Source organism: Halictus rubicundus, chromosome 7 (assembly GCF_050948215.1).
Source record: "Halictus rubicundus isolate RS-2024b chromosome 7, iyHalRubi1_principal, whole genome shotgun sequence".
Taxonomy (NCBI): Eukaryota; Metazoa; Arthropoda; class Insecta; order Hymenoptera; family Halictidae; genus Halictus; species Halictus rubicundus.
The window spans coordinates 12,490,883-12,514,310 of record NC_135155.1 but is presented as its reverse complement, the minus strand read 5'-3'; the positions used below and the strand labels follow the sequence as shown (position 1 = coordinate 12,514,310).

Below are 23,428 nucleotides of genomic sequence, written 5' to 3'. Positions count from 1 at the left end.
TTCGTTGGAACGTTTTACCGCATCGTTAGAGAAGTATGCGAGTCACGGTGTCGCAACTTGAAACACAATCCTCAATTTCATTGTATCGCGAGTAAGCGGGATACGCTCTTGCGCCATTGACTTTCGCAAGAGTCCGCGCCGCGACCACGGTAAACAAATTTACGAGACCGTTCTTCCTCGCGGCAATTAGTCAATTACTACAATTAGATGGACGGATGGACGGGCTGACTGCTGACTGACTGTGTAGCTCTCCTACGATTGACGGGCGCATAGAAGTTGCTGCGAGAATCGTGTTATTCGAGTTCACGGTTTACTAAGTTGCGTACGCTGAGACAACAACTTCTTCGAAAGCTTTTTAATTGATGCGATCTTTAACTCAGTGCTGTTCGGCATTTGCTCGTATGGCAGCAATTTTCTTGCCCTGAACATACACGGAACGGCGGGCACGAAGCCACGCCCCTGCGGGGAAGGCTGTTTGTTTTTGTCACACGCATTGTCACAGCTACGCGGCCAGCTATGGCTCTGTGCTACGGCCTACCCCCACCCTGCTGCGTCACTTGCCCGTAGCTGTGCCCAGAGTTGCCAGATCAAGACTTGTTCCCCCACTCTAATTTTCACGTGACGCGTTTCGTCTTTGTAGTGCATATTCCGGTACTGGCAGAGAAAGGGTTACTTGTTCTTCTCAATTCGTGCTCCCTCCCCTCATCTGGCAACGCTGGCTGTTCCCACGGGCATCGGCGGGCGCCCTTGCCCGCTAATAGGCATGTTGAACAGCTCCGCTTAAACTATTTCACTCGAGAACCGAAACGATTCAAATTACTAAACAATGCGTCGAATTATCGAATATTGACTGCTGCGCATCCTCACCCGAACCAACTCAAACTAACTCAAACTAACTCAAATTATCAGGTAACTGTGAATATTTACACCGAGAACTTTTTTCGATATTCGGGGGAAAGTAGAACTAATTTAAACTGCAGCTTCAGAGAATATAAATATTTAAACTGAATCGAATTCTCGAGGCTCAACGGATCCACGTTTAAGCAAATTCAATCAGACTTTCGTTCATTCTAATTGATTAAACCGACTCATAAGTAAATGTAAAGCGGATAAACCGGATAAAAAAAAATCAATTTCTACGGATCGTTTTAGCTTCGTAGTTTACGAAACCTAGCGAAAATGAGTCGTATTATCGTTTAGGGAATGTTTTCATCTTTAACAAAAAACAGTAGGCGCGACAATTGCCAAATAAGTGTGAATTTCCTTGTTAGTGGTGATCGTGAATCACGTTCCAAGAAATAATATAAACCTACGAGAGTAATAATCACAGTGCAAATCGTATGACGTTTGCAACAATGCAAATACTAATTTTACCTGCAAAAATGTACATACTACACAGTATAGCAGAGTAAACATTTTATCGAATAATTAGAGTCGATGTAATGAAGCTTTACGTCAACACTGAGAACCGGATGATGCCGTACAAATTTACATTTAATTTTAACAATAATTATACCGCTCCTAAAATAGATCCTTTTTCTCTGATGTGCCGAAATGGAAATTCATTTCCATTACAATTTTTCTACAGCCATAACAAATCAAATATTCGAAAAATGTTAAACAAAAGTTAAAATAAGTTCTTGCATGACAGACTCTATGTCGAATGTTAAGGGTTAACTCTCATCTAATTGAGCTATGCAGGGTGCTTAGCAACAGGTGGAAGAAGACTGAAGTCTGCGACTTTGTGACAATGTAAGACGAAATTCACTAGTATAAGCGTTTCTCAAATTGTTAACAATTTAAATCGCTGATAGTCTGAGCCAGATTTCTGTCACTGAAACCTGCTGTAAGCAGACTAGAGAAATGTTTAATTATTCATAACTACAACACCAAACCAAAACCCCAATCTCTTCCCTCATAATTTCCTCCTTTACGTAACCCCGCGAAGAAACCTCTCAAACTTCATCTCGAATAAGAAGTTATTGCCGAGCACTTTATAACACTTTGTTCCACTTGAACTATTTCCCACACTATAGTTCGTTTCAAAAAATATTTCAAATCAAACCCACCCTGTCTTTAAACGGACATCTTATAAAAGTCACAAATCTTTTCTAGGTGAATCTAGGTGATCTTTCCTAGTGTTTTGAAGATTTCAAGGTGACCTTTGTATTTTTTTTTTTTTAATATAGAAGTGTGACCAAAAATAATACACATCTTTTACTGTAGTACATACGTGTTTGATTCAAATTATTTAAAATATGGTAAGACGTTTGTATACATAGATACACAACCAAATAAGAAACGGTTAATGCAAACGTCTATGCACAACTATGAGACAACTAGGGGGTAAGGAGACAACTGTTTGTTGTTTGCTTTGTGTTTCACGTAACCAGAGCAACCGATAAAAATATTTTCGTTGCGTGGAAAAATATCCTCCTACAGTCCCGAACTGTTGGGAGAGAGTACTATAGTCAAGCTATGTTCGCCATTTGCCCAGAACTTTGTAACAAAACGTTTATGGCTGACTGTAGGAGCAATTACCCTACTCGGCTACCGACACAAGGGTTAAACTCGCACTGAACCGGTCCGCCAAAGAAAACCGGAGTTTCGAAAACATCAGGCTTACCTTTCTCTTTCGTTCTTGAACGAAGTCGACCCTGCGAACCCAGACCTCCTCCGTGGAGTCGTAGTCCAGGGTGCTGGAGCTGCTGGCCTGGCTCTTCATCTCGATGAGGCTGCTGTCGAAGTACCTTTTGTCGAGATGAGGACTGGGCAGTGGGCTGGTCCTGGAGAAGGTCATGCTGGTGGAGTATGTCGGAGGATCGGTGGCTGGGAAGGTCATTCCGGGTCCGGTGGTGTGCCTCCTCCTCAAGGGTGGCTTGGAGGTGGATGTCGGGGAGGTGACTGTGCACGTGGTGAATCTCGAGGTGGTGGTGGTCGCGATGACGGTCGTTGTGGTCGCCGTCGACACGGCGGTCGTTGTCGGCGTGGTCGCAGCCGTGATCTTCACCTCGGACACCGAGGATCCGATCGATTTCTGATCGATCCGCTCCGAGCTGGACTTCTCGGAGGCGGACGGACTCGAGGCCTTCGAGGAGGCGTTCTCCATCTTATCCTCGGCGTCCTCGGTCTTCGAGACATCGTTTTTGCTGCCGGTGTTCTCCGCCGGCGTCGCGTCCACGTTCTTCCCTGAAACACGCAGCGAACAGAGGTGAGATCGCCGTGTCGATGATTCCCGACGGGCGACCACGATCGCGACAAAGCGACCATTGTTCGGCTCGGTTGCACACCCGGACAAAGACAAGCCTGTCGGGAGGATCTTGCGCTGCGCGTAGTTCGACGGATCAAGGCTCGCTCGCGTCTTTACGACCTGTCGACGCTTTTCTTCCCGGGCAGGTTCTCTGCCCCTTTAGCGCGTGCTGTTCGCGTTATTAACACGTTTAGAGCGGCGCGAACCGGCGGCGATGCTGGCCTCGCCGCTCGAACAGCTTTGACCCTTGGATAGTCGTTCACACCATTTTGCCAAGTACATGGAGGACAATTTGGAATCAGGGATCGAAAGAATTGTAGAACGTTTTAACCTCTATAACTGAAGACTATAACATCAGACTTGTGATGAAGATTTCTAGCAGAATCTACTACATACGTATCATCAATAGGCTGCGGAGTTTTATGCAAAGTAAAAACTGTCTGTCTCAATTGCAAGAGTCCAATGGAAATGTGTTTCTGTCTTTAATAAGTCTAATAAGCTGTAGATATTAACATTCTCAAATTCTTTTAACCCTTCTAATATTTCCACTTTCACTCATTTTTGTCGTACATGCACAAAATTCTAAATTGTAATATCAAGTATATAAATTAGAATATTATTTCTAAACAGAATTAAATAGGCACACAATAAATGTAAACTTCCTTGTTCTTCGTATTCTATTATTAACAGCATAAAGCACTAAATCTGTGTGTTCAGCACCAGCTGGAAAAAATAGAGATTGGCATGAGAGATTAGAGATCTCTCTGATCCGCCAATAATCGCGTGCGCAAGTCGGATCAAGAGGAACGCGAACAGTGACGCATCGCGCGAAAAACAAAAACGCATAGTTGAGAGATCGTCATTTTTTTACTCTTGATTTTCATTTTATATTCGAATTTTCACTCATTTGTTGCTGAACACTCTGTACGTCTGAGATACGAAGAACAAAGAAAAATATGTGCACAGATCTTTGGTTATGTAAATAACCAAATTGAAAACGTGAAAAAATGATTCCGAAGAAATTAATTTTTCAAAAGACAAGATGCGTTTCTTTATGTCACAAGAAAACGGACGTGGAGACGATGAGTTCAGCGATATGCGGATAATGACTTCCAACGTCGCGCAAGGTGAGAAATGAACAAACTAGTTGCATGAAAATGTCACATAGAATGCGACATTTTGCTGACCATAAATATTATGCAAATTGTGCTTACCATAGATAATGCTTTCGTGGTTTGTAATTTGTTCTCTCCTTTGAAACTAGAAGTCGCTCAAAAAGGAGGACATCTATAATACGTATTATACATAGCTGGAGTATGTATTTTCTCCTACGCTTTCTTCGACTCATCTTCTCACGAAAAATGATCTGCAGTTTGTATCACCAGTTACGAAACACTGTGTGTAATTTTGGATTTCCTCGGGCGTTAAGCGTTTGTTTAATTTGCCTGCTTCGCTCCGTAAGATTCTTCCATATATGTTATGCATAATCGCTCTCGTGCTGATTACTATACTATTTTGGTAACGACTACAGAAAAATGCTTTTCTAATGCTGGGAACTGTATTACTTTTATTAAGGGCAGAAATGTTTATGCGAACATGATAAGAGCCAGACTTCCACGTTGAATCGTTATCATCATACTGCGGATGTTTATGAAATTTTCAATCTTTCTACACAAATGTTAGGAAAGAGGAATCACATGGAATCTTATTTTTAGAGGGAATAGCCTAAATAGAATGTTTTCAGATTTTTTGAAAATTCTTACAAGCCATAAATGCATAGAGCAGTCTCAGTTGTCACGTTAAACATTCGTCAAATTTATTCGACGATGTCGCGGAGGGTAGTTCGCCGATTGGATTTTGCCGGAAAAAATTGAAACCGAGAATATTGAAGTTAGAAACGTCCGACGGTTATTTAATAATAACAATTCCCGCGGGGATTGAGTTACCGCGATTCCCGTTACGGAAATAATCTATAAATATAATCTAATCGTTGCCTAAGTGGAGTGACTTTTCGCGCTGTTGGTAGAATCGTTGCCAAACGGAACTAAACGAAGCTAAACCACCAGCCGCTACGCTAATCTTAGCTCTTATTGAACGAGTGCGAGGGCTCCTTCTAATAGCTCGACGCGCGTTTTAATGCCCGAATCGTGTTTCGTAATACGCTGGTTTCCGTGCGGGCCGTCATACAACGCGCAATCAACATACGCGCCCGAACCAATCTACTCCTCGATATTAACGCTTTCGTTAATCGAAACGAGCGTCGCTCAAAACCTCAGCGACCATACAATCGCACCAAACGCTTCCATGAATCTCTGTGGTTTCCGAATGGCAATTTACAAAACATTTTTCAGTTTTCTTTTATAATGACTGAAACCCGCTGAAACCGTTTGAAGAATAATGGTGCGAGATGGCGGAAGATGCTCGAAATGGCAGCGAAGTTATTCAGAATGTGTACTATACAACCTAAAAAAGAACAACTAAATTGAAGTAATATTCAGTGTTTGTTCCCAGCATTGAAAACTGTACTCGTACAGTCATTAGCACTTAGACTTTCCAATTTCAGACATAATCTATGCACCAAGGTCGAGAAAGTTTCATGACCATGCGTTCTCTCGTTGTTATTCCGCGCAGTGCAATTCCTGGATTGAACTTCAACTGTCACGCCGCGGAATTTTGTTGTACAAGTAACGTGTAACGCAGAAATATTCTGACAACAACAAATTTCCATATTCGTACGACGTGATGCAAGCTGCTGCAAAAACCGGATACCATTGCAGAACGCTGTCGATCATTTTACGTAATGAGAAGCTTAACCGATCCAGCATGATCCAGTACGCCACAGTGCAGAGAGTGGACGGCAAGAATTGAATTTAAATGAACGAGTTTGTGTCGTTAATGCGTGACACTTTTGTCAATGTTCGGTATGCGAATCTACGGGTAGAATTCAGCTGACGTTTCTAGCAAGTTCCTCGTGAGCAATAATGTTTGTCTCGTAATTAATCGTTCGTAAACAGTGAGAAGAGCTCGGCAGTTGATTAATTAATTCGTCATCGAATGAGTTGAGAATAACGAGCGGAACGCATCGCGATCAGAATGAAATAAAATTGTTAACCTCATCTTTTTTCCTTTTAATTACAAATGACCTGAACATCACCTTTTACAAATACCTCCGGACTGCACAAAACAATCGTGTAACAATCGAACATTCATGTCGGAGAACACATTAACATTGTAGAACACACAGTTGTACAAATTCGCATGGAATCAACAAAAACCCACAGTAGCCATATATAAATTGTTTTTTAAAAAAAAGTGGGACTTTACCTTTATCCGGACGCCATTGCCAGCCCCAAACTAATGGGTGGAGGGCTGCAAAAATTCAAGCTAAATGAAACAAAATTTTGAAAGTCAGGCAATGATTATTCCTAAATTGAAATGTATCAGAAGAGCATAGAAGGACAATCACGAGAGAGAAATATTTGCGAGTCAGAAAATAGCTTCGAATGTCAATGAACCAACAGCATTTGAAGTAAGTGTCAGTCCACAGAATAGAAGTTCGTGAATGGCGTCCGAACAGCAGAAGTGTAGAATCGAAAAATGTTTAAAAATACAGCTAAACCGGTATGGACACGCGGAAACGAACTTTGAAGGTTATCTACGTAAATAGAAATACTAGGAAGATCTCAATAAAGAATCCGTCGAAGGAATAAATCATGATGTGACAAACAGATTAAGAAATATTCTCCAAATAAAATCTATGGAAAAGATATTGTCAACAACACGAAAAGATATTCAAGCGGACTTCTGAACTTTCCGCATAACTTGGTTAAACGATTACTTGAAGAATCTCTGAGCTCACACACATACAGGCTGAAACTGTCCGTACCTTCAGACAATAAAAATAGAGACAATAGAGAAGAGATATTCTACTTCAAATTTTCGACTTAACTTCACCTTGGCGATCCAGAAATTTTTTATTTTTTACACGCATAACTTTTGAACCATTGAATTCCTGGCCTTAAAACTTTGATTTTTCGCACTTTCTCGTCAAGATGTACAGGATTGTACAGTAAAAAGTTAAAAATTTCTGGGTTGCCAAGGTGAAGTTTAACCCAATTTTCCTGAAACCATCATACCCGTCCGAATAGTAACTAAAAGTACCATTTATAGCAGCTAAAAGAAAGAAAGAAAGACAGCGAGAATATGGCATCATAAAGATTTCATAGAGTGTACGAGCCATGAACCAAATACCTTGCTATCATTAATACAGATTTTTCTGCAGTTTTAATAAACTCCTTAACGTCGCATTTCTATATCTACCTTCTCATGGCGTGTCCGCCATTGCGCAGATTTTCCAGAACGACAAAAACCAAGTCAAATAAAGAAAACGAAGTGTCTACAGAATGATCTAAAAATTGGTCGCTCGATTTTTCACACTAAAATGAAAACCATGCCGAACATTTCTCGGCGATTAGTTGACCTTTTAGAAACAGTGAATCACAATATCTGACCTCTTCATTATCCGAATCGTGTTTCGATCAGTATTTCCTCATAGCTAAAGTCAAGATGCGATGCTGTTGAGTGTCTGAAAACCCGAGACGTTAACAAGGGAAAACCGTACGTCTTCTATAGCGTCGCGAGACTCGCCGGGAGGCAATGGAGGTTCTTTTGTCTTCGCCCTCGTCGGCTCGACTCGTCGAGATGGTGGGGATATAGAAATGCGACGCCGAGGATAAAACACCATGTAATCGCTACTCTGTACATATCCTGACTGAATTAGTTGTCCGTTATGTTAGAACGGTTTAAGAGTAAGTAGAGGATGACATATAAAAGGGAAGAGAAGTCGCACGGGTCACTTACCTTCCTCAGTCTCGTACTCGTCCTCCTCCCTGCACTCGGACAGTCTTCTACCCCAAGGGTAAGGACTGTGTGTTTGGTTTCTGGAGGGCAGCCTGTTCACGTGCGACAGAAAGTAATGATGAAAGAAACTGTCCACACCGTCAGAGTTCTCCCCGGAGGACTGTAGCATGTCCTTGAGCGCGGCCAGCGAGGTAATGGTGTTGTAATTGATAGCGGAGATCAAGTCATCCTCGATGTCGCTGTCGTCGGTGGTGTCATCGTTCTTGGTTTGATCCTCCTTTTTGGTTTCCGGCTCGACAGTCTTGGTCAGCTCGGTCTTTGACGCCTCGGTCTTATCGTCCGAACTGGTTTCAGATTCGTCGTCGGAAGTGCTGGTGGACGTGGTACTGCTGGACGACTCCTCCTCCTTTTTCCCGTCGGTTTTCTCTTCCTTGGTCTCCTCGTCGGATCCCTTGCACTCGTCCTCCTCCCGTTCCTCCTCGTCCTCGTCATCGTTCGACGCGTTCTTCGACAATTTGTTCGTGACCTTCTCGTCGTTCTGGCCGATGTTCTCCAGATTCTTCAGGTTCTTCAGGGACTCCTCTTTGCCGAGGCCCTTGCCGATCTTCGCGTTCGCGTCCTCCTGGCCAGTCATTTTGCTCACGTGCTGATTATTCCCGATCACATCACACTCGTCCGACTCGTTCTGCTTGTCACCACCGGCACTCTCCATCGAGGTATCTGAAAAACCAGGTTTCTTTTACTATCAGGCTTCGTTAACCTTCAGTGATTAATTATCAGTACGCTCATCTCCGCCAGGGACTTAACACCGACGTGATTTCGATACCGGGTTACGCTAGTAAGGCTATACCTAAATCGTTACGGCACGGAAATGTATGAATGCACCTTGATAGGACCTCGATTAGTATCCCAACATACTTCAGATGTAAATAGTTCGATCTAAGGAGACCTACATCTAACACTCTTTATTGTACAAATTAATAAAAACTGAATCTAGCATTACAATTGCGTGACTGTTCTAATAAATGCATGAATACCAAAATCGAAATCCAACGACGGGGACATTGCTTGTTATGGCAATATTCAGATAAAAACACCATTCGTTTCTGACAATATGCGCGATTAGATTATACGCAGTCAATAAAGTATTTTATTGTCATAATAAATATCGCTTCAGCAGTATGACAGAAGTTTCTTCCGAGGAAATGATTTGTCGAAATTTCGAAACCATCGACACTGTTGAAAACGAACCAAATTTAACTTAAAAAAGTAATTCTCCTAGCCATTCCTATATAAACGCTTCGATATGTACGTCGGCAGAAGAAACGCGTGACGCGTTTGCACGTCAACGAATTAATTCTTCGATTTTCCAAGAAATAGTGTCCGATTCTATTACAGCGAATCAACGATCGAACTTTAAACGCGAACTTCGTGTGGGAATCCGTTCTGGCGACTAGTCTTCGTGACTCAAGGTCACCCGGCGCGAAACACGCGAAAGAAGCTCCTTCTCCCGCGAATGAATGATCTCCTTCGGGACAGTTAACGATGGGTAGAAGGTGACTGCTTGACTATTCACTGCACGACCCTGTTGCCGTCCCTTGGACGGTCTCGAGACGCCACGAAACGATTCGTCCAAAGCATTTTCGCGAGCACTTTTCGTCGCCTAGCGACACGTTACGCAGCCAGGCCGGGATAAGTGGAGCGCCGAAAAAGAAACAAGTAAAAATAACTTGCGAATCGATTAATTAGCGCCAATAACGTGCCCGCGAGTCAGTGGTCTGGTTTGTCTCTGTACTTTCCCCGAAAGTTTACATTCATGCGCTTTCGACATTCGTCAAGTTCCCCGCGGACCTCCCGTCGTTTCTTATTGGTCGAATAAACAAACTTCACCTTTTCAAGAGTTTTTGCGAATATCAAACAAATAGATGCACGCCGTTGCGTCTCAAGTTTCTGCACGAATGAATATGCTTCATCGGAAGTCAACGCACGGTCATCGTAACCTTTGTAATAATTTATTTGTTCGTAATACGGGTATATTTATTTATGACAGCGAAGGTGAATTAAAATCACACGTGGTTTACCTTGTAGTCAGGTAACTCTAATCTTCTTCTGCAGTTTAACCTCTTACAAATGACCGACGCAACGCGTGCATTTAATTTCGATTGGATATTGTGTAAACATTATCATTTATCACAATTATTTTCAACTTTCTCTGTTTGGTCAAAACGAGCTAATCAAAATCTAAAATATTTGTCTGTTGCTGAAAATCCTTAAACTGGTACAATAAACGTTATTGCTAGCCTTTGTTTATTCGCGTTGAGCGAACGAAGAACCTAATAAATATTTATACATACATAGGGTAAGGGACACCATTACTGTGGGGGTACCAATTACTGCGCCAATATTAATTACACTTACTTTTAAAGCATAATGAATGTTGAAAAAGAGATATACAACATCTATATTAACTAATTTTAATGGAAAAAATTTAATATCTCTTTTTTAATATTCATTGTGCTTTAAAAAGAAGAATAATTAATATACGCGCAGTAATTGGTACCCCCGCAGTAATTGGATCCCTTGCCCTATAGTTATTTATTTCTTGTCATTTATTCATAGTTAGACTGCAGGTTTTACGCATTCATGAGAATAATGAGTAAGTGTAATGTAAACCAGTTTAAAAATATTATTTGGAACTTATTAAAGCTATTGAAGAAGAAAAGATATTTCTATTTTCGTTCCGCGGTCTATTCGTAACGATCGAGCAACCTCTTCCTGTTCGAAGTTGATTCGAAAACAAATTTTCGTTTCGGGCCAAATTAGAGCGAACAACTCGCGAGCACTGGCTTTCGTGACGAGTCCACGTTGCTCCGCGAGGACCGTATTTCTCCCCTAAATATCTCGATTCCGGGACAGTTGAGCATGTTCCAAAAATTTTGAGCGTGTTTTGCTCATCGCCTGCGTTTTTCAAGAAGCGAGGAACGCCTTGTTGCATACGTGAACACGTCACTGGCGCATTGCGGTAAGTACGCCCTCTATTTCGTAACCGTGGAAACGTTTGTCTATATAGCGTGTTTCCCTAGATATACATTACACACCCGCGAGTCGATCTTTTCTATCCCGACACGAACGGCAAGTGAATCATCTCGGCGGAATAAGAGACAATCGCATTTCGTCAAGATTCAACTTTCCGACTCTTCGTCCAGTAACCCTTTGGTCTCGTGATCTCTCTATTTACGAGACCTTTACAGAGTACGAAATAAATAATTGACTATTAAAACAATAGAAAATAGAGGAGCACTTGCGAGAAGCGTTACTAAACTAAAATGTAAGCAGTTTCCCTTTTCCAAAATTCGATTGTGAAAAGTAATCATTAAACTTCGGATAAAAGGAAATGAAAAATTTGTGCATCGAGTACAAGGAATAAGAGTATTCTACTATTAGGAGGAATATTCTTCTCCTAACAATTCTAATGAGTTGCAAATAATAAATTGGAATTCTTTCAATCTTTTTTTGCCACTATTTTGTGTTTTACCTCTACAGTCATTTTCGTTCTAAATTCACGGAACTGACTTAAGTGAAGCTCTGAAAAAAATTGCTGTGAGATCATACAAAGACGGTGGGAGAACGAACCGGCAGATCGATTGTCCAGGTGCGATGAAACAAAGATCCATTTGATTCGAAGCGGAGAACAGGTGTGACGCGATTCCACGTGTGCGACTTGGTCAAATGATTCTATTATTGTTTTCTATCGTCTATTTCGTGCTCAGCCTGTTATGCCTGCGTCAGAAACAAACGCGAATGTTTATTTAGTTTTTGATAATGCGAGGGAGCATTATCGTGCCGAAGGTTAAGTTAATGAACTTTGGCAATGTTTGTCTGATCGTCGATAATGTTTCGTGACAGTTTAGTTTTAGGGCTGGTCAACAATTCCTCCGAAATCTTGCACAATTTTCATGCGTGTGAGGATACAAAAAATTACTCTAAACCAGTCCCGTTCGACATGCGTTGCGCGGGCATTGCTGAGGGCAATGTGACGTCAGCGGGAAAAATATTATCATAGGCTGAACCATCGAGAGGAGGCGTGGTTAGTTGCCCGCCGAGTCGCTTATGCCCGGGGAAACAGCAGAAAAAGTAGAAACAGCAGAAAAAGTAGAAACAGTAGAAAAATGCTGGAGCAACTTTAGGTCTACAGGTGGTGTCCGCAATAATTTGTCCATTCGTCGACATTTGACAGCACCTTTTTATCCTATAATTTAGTGGTGATCGCCAAAATTTGATTTCAGGTGAATATTAAATAAAAAAATATAGACTGAACGATAAAATATAAGGATTTAGATTGAAATCGCTGTGAAGAATAGGTATATCGGACAAATCAATAGACGTTCGTTGTAAAACGACCGGCCATTTCGGCTTTTACTGTCAAAGGAGCAACAGGTACGCTCACTAACAAAATCGCCTGTTACGCGAAGGTACAAAAGGCGTTCGCTTTCAAAGCGGAAACCCACACGGACATATAAGAAATGCGAGTGCAATGCTTTTTATCTCCGAAGGAATTACACGACGCAAAATATTTACGCGTCACAGTAATTTAATACATTCACCGACGCTAACCATAAGAATCCTACGAAAATAGAACGAAAATATAACAACGGTAAGAGGCTGGAGTTAAATGGAATTGTATTCTTTCGTTTAATTATTTTAAAACGCCAATTTTGTATTTGATCTATTGATTTTTGTTATAAACTCAAAAAATCCGCAGTCCAGTGATAATAATCACCCATGTTTACTGCATTTCAAACTGAATATTACGAACATTCTCGTACATTATGGAGGAAACTGTACACGACTAATCGCCGCATGTTGTGATCAATCTGGTACCGAAAATAGAACATTCATTACGTTCTTCGTATCCCATTTGTATTTATTTCCGTGATGTTTTGTAGGTGCTGCGGAATCAAAGAGGAACTTACGCGTTTCACCAATTAACGGCGCCATTATGTTAACATCGAAATAACAACTTTTCCTCAGACTTGTTCATTTATTACACTTTCGCGTGCACGAAAAGCCACGGTCACGTTGCAACTGGCATGATTGACGCATTCGAACGAATGCTCGAGTCTCCGTTTATTTTCGACAGTTTACATTGGTATAATTTTATCTATCGCGCAACAGATAACGAATAGACCGTCAAATCCGATAAGATAAGTGATATTATGCGCTATTATCCGCCATTAGTCCATCAGAATGCAAAATAGAATGATGACCCGGTGACCGTGCACAGCTAATAACCGATCAATACATAGTAATAAAAGAAGTGTTGCAGCAGAATTTTTATATTAGACGTTAACAGGCGAATGTTACTCGTGTGACTCACGTTTCACTTGGAAAAGGCGCAGTGAATTTGAGAAGTATCGTACATTTTTTATTAAGTTACATTAACGCTTTATGAATTGACAGAAAACCATCATTAAACGTGTTCGCTGTTACAAATTGTGAAATTTCGATCCATTTTAATCTACTTCAATTTTGGCAGATTTCTCTGCAGAGTTCCAAAAATGTTGTATTTCCTCGAACAGGGTGAATCCCAAGGTTATTTAAAATAATTTTTTCCTTTGAAAATGTTCTCCGCGACTTCGTTCACGAGTTATTGACGAGAAACACGAACCAATCAGAACGCGGCTGTAACGGGCGAGTTCCGGGTCGGCGAAAGGTCCCGCTGAGCGTGGCGTTGGCATTGGCTGAGCCGGATTCGGTCTGCTGTAGCCGCGCTCTGATTGGTCCATATTTTTCGTCAATAACTCCTTAACAACGCCGCGGGGAATATTTTCGTAAAGGAAAACGTTATTTCGAATGACCTTAGGAATCACCTTGTTCAAGGAAATACATTTTTGGGACACCCAGTATATTTCAGAGATGACTCATTCCACTTGAAAATAATTGCTATGAGATTTACGATCAATGATAGCCGTATTTACATAGCAAAGTTGTTCAACTAGGTCTTGATCTTTCAAATCTCATTAGACGCTATATTGGAAGAATATTTTTTTTTTATACTAATTCGACTAGCATTCGGCCAGACGACGAGGATTACAGCGAAACGAACTAGAGTGGGCAAATGCTACAGCGTTAGATCAAAGGGGAACAGTCCAGGATGGAAATTTTTTTCAGCGACGCGGCCGACTGTCAAACGAACCGGTGAAGAAAGGGAAACAGAGCAAACGAGAGGAAACACGGGTATCTCCATCAATAGGTGCCGCTTGGCAAGTGTCTATTTGACGGCTCGCATATTGTCCTTTACACCGACGCGACGCGACGGCTGCGGATGAAAAGTTACGCGCGGATGATTTCAACGGGCACGGCGAATTTGACCGGAAACCGAGGCGAATAGACCACGGCCGGTTCGTTTAATACAATCTTGACAGAAGTTAAGTGACGGCGATACGAGCGGACAGATATCGCCGGGGAACGTACGCGTGTCTTTGGCCGCGTGCCAGACCCGTCTCGCGATTACTTGTTTACCGCGTGCTAGAGAGTGACGTAAAGCTCTATTGGGGCTCGTGGACCGATCGGGGACACGTGACGATCTATGTACACAGACGGACCGCGTCAGCCCGGAGCGGAGACTGAAATGAAAGTCACGCCCCGACCGTCTAATTCGTTCTTTCCTGCAAACACCCGTGAAACCGCGAGAGACACGACCCTTTGATATTGCGAGATTTACCCGGTTTGTCCTTTACTCGGAGTCGGACGGATCAACATCGCCGAATCTGTTGCCAGGTGTGTACAAATTAACCGTTAACGGTCCGGAAGTATTTCAAGTGTACTTCCCAATAGCTCCAAGTTATCTTTCGTACGAGGAGAAACTGTGGATTCAACATTTTTATATCAAGCACAGAAAGGAAAATATTTATATTATCATATACGCGGCATTGGACTCGGTAAGCAAAAGTTACCTCATTTGCATCATTAGCGTATACAGTGACGAGCGAAAGTGTAAACACGCTTCGCTGGTTTTACATAAAACGTGATAATACAACCTATTTTTCAGTTAAATGATAAAGCCTAGGTAATAATAATTATATGGTGAGTGTGATAAACAGAACATGACAGTTTATGTTAGATAATATTAAGAATGTATATAATATTTTACAAAAATAACGATTTGAAGCAATGTTTACAGTTTTGCACGTTTCATCGGAAGCATTGATAGCCAACTGTAGTAAGACACGTTTAGACGGGTGTTTGCACAGTTTTTCTCCTATTTGAAAGTTAGTTGACACGCCTAAGTCAAGATGAAACCACTTAGTGCAGATAAAAGAAACAGTATCATTTCATTGTGCGATAAAGGTTTTTCACTACGGCAAATTGCAGTAAAATGTGGTGTAAGTCATACGATGGTTGCAAGAATAAAGAAAACCTGTGGTAGTGTGTCAACTTCTTCAAGAAACGGTAGACCGCAACTTGTTTCTGACAGAGCTGCACGTGAAATTGCACATCGTTTTTGGTCTGAAAGTCATAAAACTCCAAAAATACAAAACTCCAAAAAAAAATGCATAGTGAGTGGACCATTCGCCGCTCCTTAAAGGGAATCGGGTTAAAAGCGAAAGAAAAGAAACGCAAACCAGCTCTTTCAGACAAAAATATTAAACTACGAAAAAAATTTGCTCATACATACAAAGAGTGGACAACAGTAAATTGGAAAAGAGTTATGTGGCCTGACGAAACAAAAATCAATAGATTTGAATCTGAGGACAGAACAAGAATGGTACAACATTGAGCCACGCAGGTTAGAAGCAGTACAAAAAAGTGAAGGAAAATGGACAAAATATTAATTTAAAGCTTTATTTCGACGAGCACAATTAAAGTGCAAAACTGTAAAAATTGTTTTCAATCCATATTTTCGATAAATATTCCTCATATTATTAATATTAACGAAAATAAACTGCTGTGTTTTGTTTATCCTATTCACTTTGTAATTATTAGTACCTAATCTTTATCATTCAATTGGAAAACAGGTTGTATTATCACGTTTCATGTAAAACTAGCGAAGTGTGTTTACACTTTCGCTCGTCACTGTATATACGCTCGATTTTTCTGGTCACTATCACCGGAGCCGTATGCATACGCTCAACTTTGTTGGTCACTATCATTATTCGTTAGCTAACAAATAGAAATGGAGGGTGTTGTTGGAGATGAAAGTAGTAATTCTGATTTTTTCTTATAATGCTGAAATATGAAGTTCTTTTACTTGTAATCATTTTTGTACTTAAATGTAATTTTTAAAAAAGTTTCGTGATAAAGGCCTTCTTTTGCAAATGCAAATGGGTTAATTCTCGACTCTACTGCGAGCTGTGCGACAAGCATGAATTCGAAACGATTGCACATGTCATAAAATCCTGCTCAGCTTACGAACAATTCAGACCGGAGGAATACAAGGGAAAAAATGTTGGAATCAAATTATTATGCTTAGGGAGGAGGAAAAGATGAAGATAATTCGGTTCTCAATCCGGTCGAAGGGAATTGGTCTTATCTGAAGGAAAACCTAAACATTCGAGTGCCACTAATGTAAACAATTCCATGAAAGAACCCCACCGAGCGGAGTCCACACGAAGCCGAGCGTACAACCACGGCACGTGAATACTAATTTAGCTATAAAACTTCAATCCGATTAAATCCGGCACTAAACTTTCTTGGCTCGTAATCACAAATCTCTACCGAACGTAGAGAAAGAGCATCGGACCTCGCTCAGTACTGTAAGAACATAATTGTAAAAAGATTGATAGAATTTTGTATTGCTTTAAAATATTAATAACTATGCAAATATTTATGATGACAGATATCTGAGAAACTTCTACGTATATGAAACCACTAAATAGCTCCACGGACTCCCTCAAGGCCGTATTCTAGTTTAGAACTTTAAAAAAATCAATTTTCTTTGTCATTTCTATTTCTAGAATCATAACAACGACCATGTCATTTTCGCAGGAGCTGTTGCTAGCCGAAACAGAAAGCTAAAAGTATCCTAGTAGCATCCTCCTGTTATTACACGTTTCTCGTAAAAGTTCGCACAGAAGAAACTCCATAAATCTTCTTAAGGGTTGCAACGTCCTCTTGACTTTAACTAGAGTGGCCGACGATAGCGTTCGACGGCTTGCATTTGCAAGTTCCAGTGTATGAAACACGTATGTACGTCTCGCTGATATGTTTGAAACAGTATGGAATCTACAGGGTGTCCCTGGAAACGTGTAACACATCCAAAGAAGCGATTTCCGTGGTTACTAGAAGTAACTTCTTTTTATTAACGAAAAACGTCGACCAACCAGCAAGCGAATACAGCGGACGAACTCGATCATGTCATCAAAGACAAATGTTTATTAAAGTAAAGATAACGGGACAGAATGGTAACAAGTATATATAGCACGTAAATAATATCAAATAGTGCACACAATCAACCAAGGGATAGGAAACGAAAATGGTATTGAATGACTATGAACACACATGGAACGAGCACGTCATTGGATGAGTCAAGCTTGGGTAAAGTAAGGTGGGGCCTCCTAACCTTGGCGTTTCATCCCCTAACCCAGGTATGGCTGCTGGTGACAGCGACCAAGTCTCTCTTCATCAACTCCGTTCAATTCCGAGGTCGGTAGACCAGCGTTACCAGACTTGTATTCCCCTCAAAATGCTTCCCCTTCTACTACTAAATGTGGCTCGATTCGCCTCTCGTGACACTGGCAACGACTCTAAATACGAATTGTATTTAGGCGAAATCTAAATACACGATTTCCTACATAAGGGTTGAAATATGGGAACGTAATTGACAATGTGGCATTGAAAGGAAGAATACACTTTGGACCGCCAAGGGTTAGGGGATTTCGATGAACGATTTTAAGAAATTCTTCAGAACTGTCGCTTCAGCGATTCGCAACTAAATAATAGTACGCTGATTTGATACTGTTAAGTCGGATCTCCATCCACCTTTAAGTAGCGTTGGAAGACCAGGAATAGCTAGAAGGACAGTATAGCCATAGTGCCCAAGGTCCAGTTAGCCAATCGGTGTATATCAAAGTTAAGAGTTCGAATGTCACTAGATACGATCCCCTTTCCCTTGGGGCCCCATAATTTGGGATCCGATTCCATTAAATATAGAAACTACTTCGGTTCCTTCCAAAAGCATTTAATTTTCAATATTTCCCTGCCGTTACAGCAATCCTTTTGTGTTTTATAGAACAGAGATAATGAACAAGTTGGGTAGCATATAAAGTCCTTACAACATAGGACACATTAAATTTGAACAATAAATAAACGAGTGATCAAAATGTACGGCTATCCGTGAAAGGAAACACGCGGACGCCTATGTATTCAAAATTACACAGATTAAGATCCGGCTCCATTTACCACGGCTGGGAGAGTAACCTCTAATTTAAAAGGATGTATTCCTGTTTGTACGCTCGAGATCATCCCCCAGGCTGAGATCAACGACTGTAAACGTTTCAAGAAAGTCTTTGCTGTGTGCAATCGAGTGCAATAATACCTTCCAGGTCAAACCGTGAAGTTTACCATCCCCGAAGCGAGCTCCGTCCGATCCCTTGAGTTTCTTACGTATGTGTTCTGCTCGCTCGGGTTTAAGCAGTTCTTAAGAATAATCTTCCTTGCGAAAGCTGTTTACAAAGAATTTTCTGTATCGCGACAATTCTGAACTTTTTCGTTCTGCAGCGATTCAATCATGCGAGTCCTCCGCGTACAGGCATAGTCGTCATGTCAAGACTTGTTCCCCCACTCTAATCTCCCCTTCTACCGCGCTATTCCTCCGCGACCCGGTCACGTGACGCGTCAGAATCTCTCCCGGTAGAGAGAGGGTAACTGTATTCCCCTCAATGCGTGCTACCTCCCCTCATCTGACGACTGTGCGTAGAGGTGTTCGACAGCAGTTTATTTGAAAAAAAAAAGACAGAGATTAGTAGCACGGATAAGATCTGCTAGATTTTTGATTCACGCTAAGCTGTTAAACCTCATCGGTCCACTTGTACCACGATTTATCGGCCACCGTGTATACCGTAGGTCTCGCTTATCGAGAAACAGTCGCCAGGAAATTCACCGTGGACTTTTATCGGCCGCAGAAGAAGAATAGCAGCTTTGCAAAAGCACTCGACTTTACGGGACGCGCGAGCAACAATAACAATAATGCTGAAAGCATCGGTAACTGTAATGGCAGTAAACGCGCGAAAGAAGTGAAAGGTTCCTGTTCCTTGAAAACGTCCGAGAAATACTTCGCTCTCCTCTTATTGCCGACATCGAAGCCGCGCTCGCAAAATCAATTATTTTTGGACGTGAATTCGTATCCTGATCTAGCGTTAAATTTTTTCTCCAAATTAATTCGTTGAGAATTCTGCATCAGTCTGCATTAAAATTCTCCGAACATCTTTCAAGATATCTGGTGCGTACGTATAAATAAAACGGAATTGTGAAACAGTATAATACATTGTCTTTTTTGTTCGCTTCCTTCAATCGAGTACATTTCGTCGGACGCGTTGACTCGCGGTTATCGGTGAATAATTATCAATTTAATTGCCAAGACTAAGCCCCGCAACGAGGTAAACAGTCAAACAATCGTTGACTCTCGAGCCACGAAATCTATTCAACAAAGTATGCCATTCTTCGCGAATCCTTTGGAATACGACATCGAAATCTTACCAGCGACAACAATTATAGAAAACATTCTGAGGAACTGGGTCAACAACAATAAGGACAATACCTGCGACGATAATGCACCGGGGCAAGAGGAAAAGGTCTATCTCTCGGAATTATCGACGATGCCTCCCCATTCCTGCTCTGCCACTGCCATAGCTGCATATTGATTCGCAGAACTTCGCTGCTCGAGACACTGATAAAAATGGAGAAACGTGGAAATAAAAATAGACAACGACCGACAGAAACTTGCGGTTGTTGTACGTTTTCATACGACCTGCCATCGTTACCGAGAGAAAGTCGAACAAAGCTTCAGGACGGAAAGTATCCGGCAGAAAAATTAAAAACGCAGTGTACGAGTATCAAATTTACGTAGAACTTCGAAATAATTTATGAGAGAGCCAATCAAGGAGAAAGGCTCTCCCCGTTGGGAAAACAGGCGAGAATTCGAATTTATAAAAATGTTATCGATGCAGAAAGTCGTGCATCACGGTCTAGCGTGTAATAAGAAATATCATGCTACGATCGCTGAAAGAATTAAGCATGAACACAGATTAACCCATTCGATTGACACTTGTTTATTTTTACTTTGGAGAAGACGTTACCATTTAATACAGAGCCCGGAGGAAAATTCATTTCTTGAGAACTGTTGCTAACAAGACTACTTTCTAACTTCAAGGAACACGTGAAATCGATCAGAAGTTCCGTAACGAAATCAATTGAAGACAATGCGATGATAGTGCAATCAATTTCTACGATCGTTACGAGATCGCTTTTTTCGTACAAAATACGTAGAAATTAATAGAAATGTTTGAAGCGTAAGGTAAGTTTAACGAAGATGTACAATCGGTCACAAAAATATTCGGGAACAAATTCTATCGCCGATTCGATGCGGTGCATCAGCCTTTGGTGCACTATATATAGTTTCAAATATTTAAAAAAATTATTTAGAACTCTGGGAATCCTGGGAAACTCGGAGGAAATCTCAATTTCTTTGGTTTCCTACACCATTTTCCTCATTTTTTGTATACTTCTTCCCGTTTTCCCAGTCTTTTGTACGATCTTGAAAATTTTTCGAATAAATTCTGCACGGTTTCCAGGACGTCTTCCTTTTTGTTATTTTGCTGTTTTATCGGTCACCTTCAGAATGCCCAATATTTTTTCTCGAATTCGACGAGCTGCACCGTCGTCGTCGTGTTTTCGATTGAGTTGGATCTTTCGAGTAAACCGTCAACGGAACGCGACAAATTGCCCGGCCCAAGTGTTGCCGAAGACGCGCGAGGTTCGGGACGAACAGATTCATAAATAAATCGGTGAATAAGAGATTCCGTGGTTTGATATTTTTGGAAGACACTGTATATGACGTAACCGATTCTCTTTCCCGCTAAAACCTGTTAACGATCCAATCCTCGTCGTCCGACGGCGAGGCGCGCGGCCACGCGAGTGTACATTCATCGACAAAAATAATATGACCGGACGTGTTTGCATACAGGGTGATACATATTAAAATCGATTTCAGGAACGTAACACGCGCCGCGCCGCCTAGACGCACGCGGTGACCCTTAACTTTCTATCTATTATCGTGGTCGTCGTCCTTGTCGTCCCACACCCCCCCCCCTCCCCCCATGCCGGGGTGCGGAAGTGGTTCTGAAAGTGAAATCGATAAAGGTCAATGCACCAGTAACCGAGCCGCGCGTAATAATTTGAAGATCTCCGGCGGCTCCCGAGACCGGAATCGAATATCAAGTTCTCCGGGGCGCGCCTCTCGCTCCAGGTGACTTTCAACGAACCGCTCGCACGAACAAATTGATATTGTTCTCGACTCTAATTGTCTTCGCGGTAATCAACCATCGCGGAGTGTCTCGACACCGCTTTTCCTAAAGTAGAACTCAGACTTCGTTACACGGGATTGAACGTAACGAGAAAGTTAGAAGCCATCCGAATAATTCAGTCGGAGTTAATCAGCCGGTAAGCATACGCGTGTATGGCTCATCCATTCGGTAATGAATTTCTGGGCGCAAGCCTGGTTCATTCCAAATGCCAAAAAATTGCAGCCTTCGAACAAATATTATATTCACTGTACTGTAGGTTAGGGTCTGAAAGATGCAAGACGGTTGAAAGACCATTGAACACTTTGACTGCCCAACTAAAAATCTCAAAAATTCAATCAAATCAAAGCGAGTTATTTAATGAAATAAAAATTGAGAAAAATTAAATGTACGATATTGAGTGGTCCTCCAACTTTCTTGCATTTTACAGATTCTAATCAAATTTGGTACAATGAATATATTAACACAAAAATGCATTTTAAAACCTGGACAAATAATTCCGTCACCCAATACATGGCATTCAACGTGTTAATATCACACATCTTAACTTTTCCGTTTTTATCCCATTAACTAGACTTTGGAGTCTGTGTTAGAATTTCGTTCCCGTTTAAAGCTAATTAATAACATACGAAATCTTCGCCACGAGTCTGACTCGATGTTATAGTAGAAGGGGTTAACGATTACGATTCTCATGATTACATTTCGTAACCAATTACGAAATGTAATCACACGACTCTGACTCTAGTTTCTAGCAAGTCCGAGCGCAGAACGATACACGCGCGCGCGCGCGCGCGCCGCCTCCGAGCCAGCCAAGCAGACAGGCTTTCGAGAACAGACGTTGCATGAATACATACTGGTCAACATTGAAAGCAAACAGCTGATTCAAGGCTGACGCCCACTGACGTCGCGCGTTCCTGTGATAGTAATGAGCCCGCGTTTGAGGTAACCTCCGACCTACCTTAAGCGACCGAACGGGGCGTGCGCGCGCGCACGCGTTTGTTTGATGTCGGGCAAACCTCTTCGCGTTTCCTTTCTCCGCCGTGAGAAGGATCAAACTCTCCGGGGCAAACAAAGAGACACGTCGCTTCTTCGCGAAATCTTCCATTGTCGGCCGTAACTTTCCGTGCTCGGACGTTTGCATAAAATACATACGTGCGAAGGTTGTGCCCGAAGGTCGTCGGCTCGTGCACACACAAATTGCCTTTCTTTTTCGTTGATGGACCCTTGTGTGGGCCATCGATTAATCAATTAGGAAACGTCGATGCTTAAATAGTTTTCTACACGTGCTTAGCTTGATACGATGTGACACTGCATAGCATCACGTTTGATTTTGCGATTCCTAGAGATGAATCGAGTCCTCGAGCCTGCACTGTAATATGCATGAGTCTGAAGCACGGTCTTTAAACCCTTTGACTGTAAAACCTCTCAAAAGACTATTAATGCAATATATGTATGTATACGAACTGTGTATACAGGTTGGGGGCGGAATCGTAGTTCAACTGGGCAAAGGGTGGTTCTACATAAAACAAATGAGAAAAAAATTTGGTACATTTTTTCATCCGGAGCTTCGTTATCAAGAAAATAAAGTTTGAAGTCGAAATCGAGTATCGCCTGACGCGTTTATCGTGACTAGACTGCGGATCTTTATGCAATTAATATTTGCGAATACATTTAAATTTTCTTTAAGGGCTCAAATAAAAAAGTTTTAAAAAGTGCCTTTTTTATTTTCTCATGCGATTCCTACCAATTAGAATTTTTTCGAAATCTTTTCTGCACGCCATTTAGTGAACCAGTGCTT

The 23,428-nt window shown here is 41.6% G+C and overlaps 1 protein-coding gene across 5 annotated transcripts in view; it reads right to left on the bottom strand.

Moving 5' to 3' along the window:
* Positions 1–23,428, bottom strand: part of Snf4agamma (SNF4/AMP-activated protein kinase gamma subunit) — a 143,610-nt gene that overhangs the window by 104,257 nt on the left and 15,925 nt on the right. For 4 of the 5 annotated variants that reach the window (XM_076790293.1, XM_076790295.1, XM_076790294.1 and 1 more), the window contains exons 2-4: positions 8,111–8,830; positions 6,575–6,619; positions 2,627–3,189 (exon numbers count right to left, since the gene is read on the bottom strand). In XM_076790293.1, the coding sequence (XP_076646408.1) occupies positions 2,627–3,189; positions 6,575–6,619; positions 8,111–8,822 (1,320 nt within the window). In that variant the 5' untranslated portion in view covers positions 8,823–8,830. The remainder of the gene's footprint in view (positions 1–2,626; positions 3,190–6,574; positions 6,620–8,110; positions 8,831–23,428) is intronic. The other variant, XM_076790296.1, reaches the window with a different exon arrangement.